General features: G+C 36.0%; 1 protein-coding gene across 1 annotated transcript; it reads right to left on the minus strand.

The window, feature by feature from the left end:
- Window positions 1-622: 622 nt before the first annotated feature.
- LOC143921328 (uncharacterized) lies at window positions 623-3,593 on the minus strand. Its single transcript, XM_077444578.1, has 6 exons — window positions 3,411-3,593; window positions 2,815-2,877; window positions 2,348-2,438; window positions 2,087-2,264; window positions 1,811-1,992; window positions 623-1,713 (listed from the first exon to the last, which is right to left on the minus strand). The coding sequence occupies exons 1-6, from the start codon at window positions 3,544-3,546 to the stop codon at window positions 1,605-1,607; spliced, it is 759 nt and encodes a 252-aa protein (XP_077300704.1). The 5' UTR covers window positions 3,547-3,593; the 3' UTR covers window positions 623-1,604.
- Between the last annotated feature and the right edge of the window lie 9,129 nt (window positions 3,594-12,722).

Raw genomic sequence — 12,722 nt, forward strand, 5'->3', positions numbered from 1 at the left:
ATATTTGTACTAATTGATCGTTTACAAGATATATAAAAAAACATTCGTTTAACCACATTTATTAAGAGGGCGCATATTAGAAATTTTTGATTCTACCACAAAAGTGTATTATTACATTTTGCTGGAGTCTACCGCCAATCAATAATCTCTATTTGTTATGAGTCATAACCAGACTGCGGATAGACACCGTGCTTTTTCCAGTAATCGGGGCGGTTTGGCTCTATTTACAAAGCTAGAGTAAAAAAAATAAAGGTTGGACGAAACTTTAACAATGCATTTACAACAATTGAACAATAAACGGCGCACTGTGGGTCCGGTCACTAGTCATAACTTGATTGACAAGTGGCCGGTAGTGATTGAAAACTTATTATACATATATATATATATATATATATAATAAGTTTTCTTCTCAATTTCGCATGTGAGAAATAATTAAAAAAAAATGGGATATACATTGATTTAATGTGCTTGGTACTTGGTAATTAGTAAAGTAAAGAATATTGTAAAAAAAATGTAAAAATGGGCATTCTTAAAAAAATGTCGCCAGTGGTGCACTTTTATATTCTATAAATTTATATATTATAATTTATACGTATTTTTGGTTGGATTTAAAAAAATAATACATATCTAGCTAAAAATTTTATTTATCACTTTATAAACAAAAATAAACACGAAAAAATTACAAACTAATGATGAGAACAAAAATACTAAAATATAATAAGCAAAATACACTAAGCAAATTTTGCTCTTTAAAATTAAAAATAAAGAGAAATAAATCCGAATATAAAAAAATAGCTACCTACATATATACATAAATAGATACTAACTAAAAATCGCTTCGATGACAGTAACAACTAAACACTTATAAAGTAATCAGATTGGTTTCTGTTAACATACAATGAGATCAATTTGGTCCTGTCTTATCATCTATAATTAGTATGTATATTGGGCCTGGTAGACTTGCAATTTCGATTAAAATAAGAAATTAAAATGAAGAAAAAAATTGTCATAGCATATTTTAATAGATAAATCATAATAATGTACATATGTATGTATATGTAGTAGTTAATAAGGATCTTGTGTGCTTTTGTTTGCCAATTATTTACATATATGTATGTATGTATATGTATGCATGATTATTATAAATTGGTATAGTAATAAGTGTTTAACTATATACCATAGACCAGCCCAATTATTGCAATTTCTCATATTTCTAATATATTGGCAATACAATACTTAATTTGAAAAAAGAATTAAAAATACGTGCAAACTAATTTTATTAAAATTAATGTTTTACGATAACAAAATACATATTTTTAAATGAGAAGCAAAATGCAAAAAAAAACAAATTGGTTTTACATTGTAATACAATATATGTATGTTTTTGAATTAACGACCCAATTGATTTTATAATATATATTTAAAAAAATGATCAAATCGGAATTTGCACAATAAATTGAAAACGAAAAAATTAAATAAAGAATAGCCGAGATAGATGTATGTATGTAGCTAGTTATAAGAAAAATAACTTAAAAATATACAAAAGCACTTCAATTTTTATAATTGTTTAGAAAAAAGTACAACAGATGATGGGTTTTAATATTTTAATACCGTAGCTGTCCATTGCTTTTACGTCGTGTAGAATTCAACATTTTTGCAACAGACAATGGTTTTATTCCTGAATTCTGTTTGAGTGAAATAGGGCAATACGTTCTGAAAAAAAATTTAATAATTTACAATCACAATATATGTATCTATGTATGCATTTTGCATATGTGTACAACAAATTTTAAGATATCTTATATCTTACATAGTATGTGCCATATCACCAGTAGCTCCACATAGGGGACATTCGAATTTTCGTAGAATTGGACATAATAAAGCACCTGTCGGTGACCTCAGCGAATGACTCAAATAAATTGACGCATGTTCTCCATTTTGACGACAAAAACCGCAAAATTTGTTATTCTTATAAATGCTTCCTTTCGGGACCTAAAATGTACATAAATATATGTATGAATGGGTTTATATTAAACCTTTAAGCATTAAAATTAAGGTTATTAGATTTTTATAAATATCTAATTACATTGGAAATGCCCCAAATATCGCTCAAATTGATATTATCACGTTTAGTTTCCGAAACCGTAAACATCTGTATTTCCTGTCGTGATGTTTCTAAATATGTCATGGATTGTGAAGAAGGCATCGCAACACTTGCAGGTGGCGTTGCAATGATTTTTCGGGGAACATTCCTCGGAACATACCTATAAATATAAAATGATTATTTATTTGAAATTTTTGAGCTCTTCTTATTTTTTATATAAATATTATATTATATAATATTTACAGTGAATTGTTTGGGACGTTGCGACTCCATGCTGAAATCTCGAATGGTTCATCGTTAGAACAGGGCCAAGTAGGTTGAATGTGTTGTCCAACTAAAAACATATGTACATACAATCTATGTAAGAATTCTGAAAACAGTTTTTCATATTCTATAGATACACATTTTATTGACATAATAACAAGTACATATTAATATATATGTAGATACTAAATTGATGAAATTATACGTAAACGTATAATTTTTAGGATTAAACAGATTTACTAAGTCCATGGAGGATTCGTAGAATGTTAATAATTCCAAGAAGTACACCTGTGCATACTTACATATACATACATATGTCGCCATGTAAGAGATCGATATCAATTCAATGGGGGGGAGGAGGGGTATTACACTGCTGATACTTATACATACATACTACAATATAATATTCAAATGTCTTATTTACTGTTTGCGTTCATTTAACTTACCAGCTCTGTTGAAATTGCGAAATCCGTCAGTCATGATAAAATCACGATCTATGCACTTCCCGTCTGAAATAATAACAATATCGATGGTTTAATGTAGAATAGAATAGGTGGTAGAATCCGTGACATTAAATTTAATAAATTAATAACAAATGCATATTCAAATAAATTTAAATAAAATAAAACTGTTCAAATAAATTTAATAACATGTTTACTATTAGATGAGCCATGTTTAAAGCATTTATTACGTCCGTAAAATGTTTGGTAAATCTTATGTGATGTCTATGGGAAACTTTACATTGTCATTTATCGCAGAATTAAACATTCATCAGGACTTTTACATACATATGTATATGTAAGTTAAGGTAACTACTAAGCATGGTTAATCTAAAAATAATGTACATGTTGTGATAAATATGAAAATAATAATCTCAGCATTACATTAAATGATAAGTATGTACCATAAGAAATTTTGTACGAAAATCTTGTACATACATATATTCTGTTCTTCGTCTGTTCAAAGGGTTTCTAAAAAAAAACCTACATATTTATCAAATTGATGTGTTTGTTAATTTTTATCGTGTGAAAATAATTTATACCCGCAATAAAGAACATTGGTAATAATACGATAATACGAATTCCATATCCAGTTCCTAAATAGCGACCACAGGTTGCAATATGGGAACTGGATATGGAAACATCGGTAGTAGATATCGTGTGTGTGGATGGCTCCATGAAAGCGTTCCCTCTAAGGTGTGCGCGCGTGTGAGACACCTTAGAGCTTGGACGGAACGTTGGCGTCAAGATGTTGCATAAGTCCCCCCCCCCCTCCCCCCTTCTTCGCCGAGCTCGGCCGAGAGCCGAACGCCGTTAGCCGAGTGCGCCCGACTTCAGCCGAGGCCGCGCTCGGCTAACACTTTTACCAACACATGTACACATTGTAAGCGTGGCCGCTCGCCGTAGCAGTGGACAAAAAAATTCACCCAATCTATGTAGTCTAAATATTTATCAAATATGTATATCCATATGGTGTTTGGAAAGTTGTGCATATTTAAATTCAATTCGACTATAACTAACAAAAATATATTCGACATAATTTTCATTTACGATATTTTCATTTAATCAGTGTGATATTTTGAAACTTATAATGTACTATATACTAACTATGTATGTAGTAGCACTCGAAAAAGAGTGAACTCGGGCCCTGAAACTTTATTCCGCCTCCCCCCCTCTCGTCAGCCCTTAGTAGATATGGGCAAAAATGGGAATTTTGAACGAACCGAACGAATTTTTATTCCCGGAAACAGTGGCGGACTGGGACTGAAACCAGTGCTTGCCAGGAGTCAGAGGGGGCTCCCACCCAGGGCTAAAAAAATGTCTTCCCCCCCCATATAACAAAATTTTCTTCTTTCCATCACGCTAAAAATCAAGGGTAAAAAATAAATAGAATTTTCAAAAATGCACGAATCAAAATTTAAAAGTGCAATTATAATCAAATGTTATTATGGAAGTATGAAGTAAATTTAAATCGCTAGTTGATGATGAATCGTCCTATAAAAAAAACTTTTTAAGCGAATCTGTGTGACATCATTTGTTTCAAATAACACGCGTGTTTATGGTTGCAATCAATCGGTGGGTCTCATAATCATATAAAAAAATAATTTAATTTTTAAATTAATATTTTTCATGCACGGATAATCCGCACCCGGATAATTGAGAGTATACCGTATATGTAAATTTTTTGTATTATAACGATGAAAAAAATTGTCACACATACATTGTAGATATGCTAATGGAGAGGGCGGCAAACAGTTTCGCGACGATTCGCAAAGCAACGCAATGCAAGGGGACGTCGAGCCGCCATTTTGGTGCTGATGGAACGACTATTAACTCGGATCGTGATTCTAGTATTGATCATCATGATTAGAGGTAGGACCGGAAGCGTGCCGTTCATTTTTTTGGACTCTTAATTTCTAAATAGACCCAAAATGCCCTGATTCCTGGAAAAAGCACGCTTCCGGCCGCCCTTTAATCGTGATACTGACACTATCACTGATACACGGATCGCGTGATAATATTGATAGCGAGACGGCCCAACGTAAACATTCGTCCAAAGAGGCTGCGAAACACGCAAATGACACGGAAAGGCCGCACCGCACGGCTCAATCGAAAAAGACGAGACGCGATTCCAAGGTCGGTTCATACATATGTACATGTTCATACAGGCAAGCCGACGAATGCAACAGTGTTCCCGAGCTCGCAAGATTCGCAGCATTAGGCTCGATCTTTTTCTTGAGCTGTACAAACCATAGTACTTAAAACGAAGTGACCGCGCGACAGAAAATGGCACGCGCGTCCACGGCCTTGGCCATCGTTTGCGCAAAGAACGAAAGCGCGTCGATATTGCCGAACGAAACGGCTACCGATGCGGGAAAGCCGGAAAAATGAAGAATGGCGTCGCGGAATCGGAATCGGCCTGCAATGAATGGCGCAACCAACTGATTGAAAGGGCTAATTAGCTACAATAAGAACGTACCTGTGGGCGAGTGGGGCAGCTCAGCGTCGTATATTCACCGCTACTGACCGTGCCGTGCGATTTCCAACCGAATTTGGTGTTCGGATTATCGCATAGCAACGCGGCTGGCGGACTCACTCTGTCTCTGTCTCTATGTCTGTTTCGCCGACTGCGTCACGTGCGTGCGAGCAGCGCTTCCGATGGGCACTTGCCACATAACTTTGTCAAATGTTGCAGATGCACAGGATTGGTCCATTATGTCGACATCGGTCTAGTCCGTATCTCATTGGACCGTATCTCATTACTCACGGTGTGAAGAGGCGATTAGCTGAGAGCAGTTTGGGTTCAGACAAGGCTTGGGTACCCGAGAGGCCCTTTTCTGTATGAAAACACTACTCCAAAGATGGAGAGAAGTCCGTAAACCTGTGTACATCTGCTTTATAGACTTTGAAAAGGCCTTTGACCGTGTCCAACACGCTCGCCTGATTGAAACATTAAAAAATATTGGCCTGGATGACAGAGATGTCAGATTGCTACGAAATATTTATTGGAATCAGACTGCAGTAGTACGTGTCGATGATCAATTCACTGATGAGATTCCTATAGAACGGGGCGTCAGGCAAGGATGCATCCTATCACCTACTCTTTTTAACACCTACACTGAATCCATCTTCCACGATGCTCTCCAAGAGGCGGAGGGCATCAAGGTGGGCGGCGAGACGATCACCAATTAAGATATGCTGATGACACGGCACTAGTCGCTGAAAATTTAGCAGACCTGCAAAGATCTCTAGACCGTGTACATCAAGAAAGCAATCGAAGAGGTCTGCGCATAAATCTAAAGAAGACAACATTTATGATAGTAGATAGAATGCAAACAGACACCGGGAATCTAACCTTGGATGGAGAGGTGATAGAAAGAGTAAAACGATACAAATACCTGGGTACCTGGCTGAATGAAGAGATGGACCCAGATTAAGATTTAAGAATCCGCATCGAGATGGCTAGAACAGCATTTGTAAAAAATTAAGGCGGCGATTACAATCAAGCATCTCAATCTTCATACGCGGTTGAGATTCACGAAGAGCTACGTCTGGACAGTATTACTACACGGATGTGAGACGTGGGCTCTGAAGACCAAGATGATCAGCCGCATCGAAGCTTTTGAGATGTGGGTGTATAGGCGTATGCTGAAGATTCCGTGGACCAAGAAGATATAATTCGAAGCTGTCCTCGGCATGATGGGGAGAGGCAGGGAACCTGTTTCTGTCGTCGAGCGGAGAAAGATGGAGTACCTCGGACACATGATGCGGGGTCCAAAATACGAATTTCTCCGTTTGATAACCATGGGGAAAATAGAAGGAAAAAATGGATTGGCAGGAAAAAATTATCTTGGCTTCGAAACATGCGCATGATATGAGCTCCGAAGACCTGTTCCGAGCCGCTGAAGTTTTAAGTTTTTGAATTCAATTTTTTCCCAAACTACTAACTGAATCGGACTGAATTTTTTTTACATGTTTTTACATATTTTGACCTTTTAAATAATTTTTATTTTCTTGATATTTAATAAGTATAATACTGATAGTGATTTTAAGTAATAAAAAAAAATTTGAACAAAATCTGACAACCGGAAGTAGAACTGATATCTTGTGCAAGTTTTCATACATTTGCGCTCAATTTGAATCGAAAATGCTGTCAGTTATTAGTATTTCATAATTTGTCTGTACGGTTCAATATCGAATTTTGTTTTGTAACCTTCTTATATTCCTCAAAAACATAGATAAAGTCATGTGTTGGTCACACCCGAATTTTTTTTTTGTTGTTATCCAAGTAAAATAGCGAGTTTTGTTAAAAGCCCCATGCCATATATTATGAGAACTTTTACAGAACGAACGGCTACTTTCATCTGGCATTAAACTTAGCCTGCCTAACTGAAAGGGTTGTTCAGATATGCAAAAACAATAAGGAGAATTCGGAACTAACATATATTTGTAAAAATATAAATATATTGTGAATAATAATATTTAAATATGAAAAATTTAAATTATGAATGAAATTATTGAATAATAATATTTAAATTCGACCAAGGTGGGCGCCTGGCACCCCCTCTTGGATCCGGCAGTGACTCCTAGGGTATAAATAAGGAAGTTTAAACAGACATATCTACTTACATACATTTGTGTATTTGTTTCGGTAAGAGAAAAGTATGATCCATTGGACTTTTGCTAAGATAACAACAGACATTGCTATGTATTTGTTCCGGCGAATGTACTTCAGATTTTTATACTGTCCATTTTTTATTAACACTGACATTTAATATTATAATACGGAACATTTTGTTAATAAAATACTTGACGAAAACTGATTTGTATACTAACAAAATTGATTAAATTGCTGGCCTTTTAATTTGTTACTCTCCAACGGACTTTTACTAAAATAACGATTTTCTTATTTTGCTCATTTGATTATTATTTCAAATGCCATTTCTCAATCGAGCCGAGTCATTGAACTTTTTAAAATAATAATTTCAGAATTTTCCATCGCTATTATGTCGAATAGCAATATGTGTTATCTCGAGACGGGTTTTTAATCTCTAGCAGGTTCCAATTTCAGTATGCCATTTTTGTATTCAACCATTATCGTTATACATATGTATATATACATATATGACATTGTTACAATTCACGATGACATTTTGATCGGAATCGTCATCCAGGAATTGCAATAATATGTAATTAAATTGTGTTACCTAAATGTCATACAACCACATATGTATGTATTTATACACAATTAATTTGCAAAATGTCTAATGCCACCTAAACACTATTTACAGACCAACCAAAGGATCCGTGTTGATCAGTGGCGTAACATGAATTCCAGGCGCCCCCTGCAAAATATTTTAAGGCGCCCCCCTCCCCCTTATACACATATAATTCCACTATGTCACTAGAGCAGTGCTACTCAAACTATTTCAGTTGGCGGACCAGCATATATTTTTCAGTAATTCTCACGGACCAGCATCATATCTTTAAATAAAAAGGTTATACATATATATATATATATATATATATATATATATATATATATATATATATATATATATATATATATATATATATATATATATATATATATATATATATATATATATATATATATATATATATATCATCATCATCATCATCATTTACAGCCATTCGCCATCCACTGCTGGATGAAGGCCTCTCCAACACGCTTCCACTCGTCTCTGTTTTGCGCAACACTCATCCATCTCATTCCGCACATTTTCCTAATTTCGTTCACCCATCTTCCTTGCGGTCTTCCTTTTACTCTTTTGCCTTCTCTCGGGTACCATTCAAGCACTTCTTTTGTCCACCTTTCGTCCATCCTCCTAGCTACGTGACCCGCCCATTGCCATTTCAATCTCTTCACTCTATCCACTATGTCCACTACCCTTGTCATATTTCTCACCCACGTGTTCCGCTTCCTGTCTTTCCTCGTTATGCCAAGCATACAGCGTTCCATACTTCTTTGAGTGCATTGGATTTTATTTTGCATCTTGGCGTTCAGTGTCCAAGTTTCACATCCATACGTCATCACTGGCAAAACGCATTGATCAAAGATCCTTTTCTTCAGGCAGAGTGGCATTTTTGATTTAAAAACAGCATTCATCCGTCCAAATGCACTCCACCCTAATTTCATACGTCTCTTTATCTCTTCATTTTTACTACCAGACATGTCAATTATTTGACCTAAATATAAATAATTATTTACTACTTCTACTGGTTTATTATCTAAGGGGATGCTATCAGGCATGCAATAACTATTGAACATTAGTTTAGTCTTATCTACGTTAATTTTTAATCCTACTTTTCTACTTTCCCTGTCCAGCTGTGTTAGTCTGATAAGTAGGTCAGCTGAATCACGAGCTACTAAAACTATATCGTCTGCGAACCGAAGGTGACTCAAAAAGCGACCATTGATGCTTACTCCGGCTGTATCCCAATCCAATTTCCTGAAAACTCCCTCAAGCACCGCATTGAATAACTTGGGCGAGATTGTATCTCCTTGTCTTACTCCTTTTCCTATGCTAAATCTATCTGTACCTGAAAAAATTTTAACCGAAGCTGTGGCATTCTTATATATTGCAGCTAACAGTCCCACATAGGGTTCCGGCACTCCCTGTGTTTTTAGAGCGTTAAGTACTGCATTATGACTAACTGTATCGAAGGCTTTCTCATAATCGACGAAACCTAGGCACAATGGCCGTTGATATTCGTTGGCGCGCTCGATTAGTTCGCCAACTACTTGGAGGTGGTCCATTGTGCTGAAATTTGCCCTAAACCCTGCCTGCTCTATAGGTTGGTTCTCGTCGAGGATATTCTTCAGCCTTTCTGTAATAACCTTCGTGAAGAGCTTGTAGACCGCTGAAAGTAGACTAATGGGTTGGTAGTTCTTGATATCGCTTTTGTCGCCTTTTTTGTGTATTAAAATGATAGTTGCGTTATTCCATCCTTCTGGTATAGCTTGGTTCTGGATGCATTTGCTGAAAAGCCTAGCTAAGATATTAATTAGGGGGGGGCCGCCACATTTTAGTAAGTCAATGGGAATATTATCTTCCCCTGGGGTTTTACCGTTCTTTGCAGTTTTTAGCGCGGCCTCTACTTCGCTAGGCAATACTGCAGGAACCCTTTGGCCGTGTGTCGATTCCAGAGCGGGGAATTGGCCGTTGTCGTTCTCGTATAGTTTTGCATAGAACGTGTAAACTCTGTCTATGATTTCTTCTCTATTCCTAATTATTACTCCGCTCTCTGATCTGATTGCGATCATTTGGTTTTTGCCTAAGAAAAGATCCTGTTTGCACTTTTTCAGGCTACTATATATATATATATATATATATATATATATATATATATATATATATATATATATATATATATATATATATATATATATATATATATATATAGATATATATATATATATATATATATATATATATATATACCATCATGGAAAAGACTTCGATAATGGTTTGATGTAGTTTATTGAAATGTAAAATCTGCACGTGGTGGTTCAGCGGAGCGTACGAGAACAACTTCTTCGTACGCCGTCTTTTCGCTGACTACTCGACCGTAGCGTTCTTCCGCTTGGGTCCACACTACTTCCAACTCGTCAATAATGCCAATCGACAATCAGTTAATAAGACTGTTTGCCACACGTCATTATAAAAGTCGGAACATAGTCCCACATAGGAAAACTGTTGAACAATACAGTTATTCTACAGAGTTACAGCATTACTGACGAGTCGTTTACAATAAATCATAGCTCTTACAATAATTAAATAGAGGGTGAATAATGAAACCTTTGCCTCATCCAGTGTGAGGATAAAATCAATTTATTGGTTCAGTAATATTTCAACTTATAGGTATACCTCTGGTGAATGTTATTTCTATTTACATTAAAATTTTTGAAATCTCCTTTGAAGCTGTGAATAAGCATTACAAGATAAGTTTACTTTAAAGAAGAGAGAGTGGACTGTATATGGTTTAACTTAAGCATTCCTCATCTTGATGTTAACTTAGACAATACAATGTTGACACTATTACAGTTGTCAATACAGATCAGCTATTACCGATCAACTAAACTTGATTAGTGAGTGTAATGCTCCTAAGTTAACTTGATTTCATCAACAAGTAACACAAACATTGCTAAATTACAAGTAAATTGGAAAGTCATTCATTCATTCCTACAAGCAGGAAATGAAGGCGAACTATGATTATAGATGTCTCTACGTTAAACATCGAAATGTTCAGTATTATAATATTTACTTATTCTATGATTCACATAAATACTATAAACAGTAAGAGTTAACTTATGTTTTCATAACAAGAAACATAAGACCTGCGGATGACTCCCGGCAGGTTATAATTAAGTAGACATGAAATAATTTAAGATGCTCCATTAAGTTTGGCTTGGAGACTAACATTAACAAATCATGAATATAATTTTAACTGTCAAATTTGAACAGTTTATTTTAAACTCGGATATAATCCTTCCGAGTGATGACATGAGACAAGTCTTATATTATAAAGACAAAATGATTAGATTAAATTCGGAGATATATACTGCCGAATGTTAAAATGAAAATAGCTTAAATTATACACACAACACAATTAAAGTGAATTACGGAGTATTACTATTAACATTGAATGATTTAAACTCATGATTACATCTAATAAGTAATATGCGTTGGGGGTAGTGTCTTCGGGTTAAACTAAGCTACCGAAGTTGACGGAATTGAAGCTGCTGTTTCTCCTCCATCTTGCTGATCTTCCTTCCTGTCAAGTGGTCCTTGTGGTAGAATCGGCAATGGCGCCACTAGATGACTGGACCGACGAAACTCTCCGCTGGCAGTAAAGACGTCGACGACTCGAACTCTGCCATCTGGTCCGGGATACAATTTAGTGACTCGACCCAAGACCCATCGGGTTGGCAGCATGTGTTCCTCCTTTAACAGGACCATTTGACCCACACTCAGATTGTTGCTCGAGTCCTTCTTCCATTTGTGTCGTAACTGCAAAGAATGTAAATATTCCGCCGACCAACGTTTCCAAAATGCTGCTGTGGTCAATTGTATCTGAAGCAGATTGGCATGGACATTAGTGTTATATTTAACCTCCATTGGAAGAGCGAGTAAGGATCTGCCAATTAAGAAATGTCCAGGTGTGAGGGGTAAAAGGTCTAGTGGATCCGATGACAAGGGACTAAGAGGACGGGAATTCATGCAAGCTTCTATTTGAGTCAATACCGTACAAAATGATTCGAAATTTAAGGTGGTGGCCTTTAACACCTTGTTTAAATGAATTTTCATGGATTTAACCGCTGCTTCCCACAGCCCTCCCATGTGAGGCGCCCTTGGCGGGTTAAACTTCCAACGAATCCCTTCGGAGGCTACATACCGTAGTAGCTTCTCCTCATGAGGACGTTCGTAAATTAATTTTACTAAATTAACGAGTTCACGACTTGCACCGACAAAATTAGTAGCATTGTCGGAATATATCGTATTGGGCCTGCCACGTCTGGCTACGAATCTTCTTAAACAATTTAAGAAATTTGAACTCGTTAAGTCTCCGACAAGTTCCAAGTGAACTGCCTTACTGGAAAAACACACAAAGACACAAACGTAACCCTTAATTATCTTAGAATTCTTATTGCAACCACTCTTCACAGGAAAAGGTCCTGCGAAGTCTATCCCCACATGACTGAAAGGAAAATTCGCAGTGGTACGTTCGAGCGGGAGTAATCCCATTAATCTATTGTGTGACAGTGGTTTATTTCTAAAACAAATGACACATGAACGCACCACTCCTTTGACAGTATTATGTCCGGCCAA

The sequence above is a fragment of the Arctopsyche grandis genome, chromosome 2 (genome assembly GCF_051622035.1).
Source record: "Arctopsyche grandis isolate Sample6627 chromosome 2, ASM5162203v2, whole genome shotgun sequence".
In the NCBI taxonomy this organism is placed as follows: domain Eukaryota; kingdom Metazoa; phylum Arthropoda; class Insecta; order Trichoptera; family Hydropsychidae; genus Arctopsyche; species Arctopsyche grandis.

Bases quoted from the DNA above. Each gene is read 5' to 3' on its own strand.
- LOC143921328 (XM_077444578.1), bottom strand. From the start codon at position 3,546: ATGGAGCCATCCACACACACGATATCTACTACCGATGTTTCCATATCC. The intron at 1,993-2,086 runs GTAATTAGATAT...TGTACATTTTAG, and splicing joins ATATTTGGGGCATTTCCAAT to GTCCCGAAAGGAAGCATTTA. The intron at 1,714-1,810 runs GTAAGATATAAG...ATTTTTTTTCAG, and splicing joins GGTGATATGGCACATACTAT to AACGTATTGCCCTATTTCAC.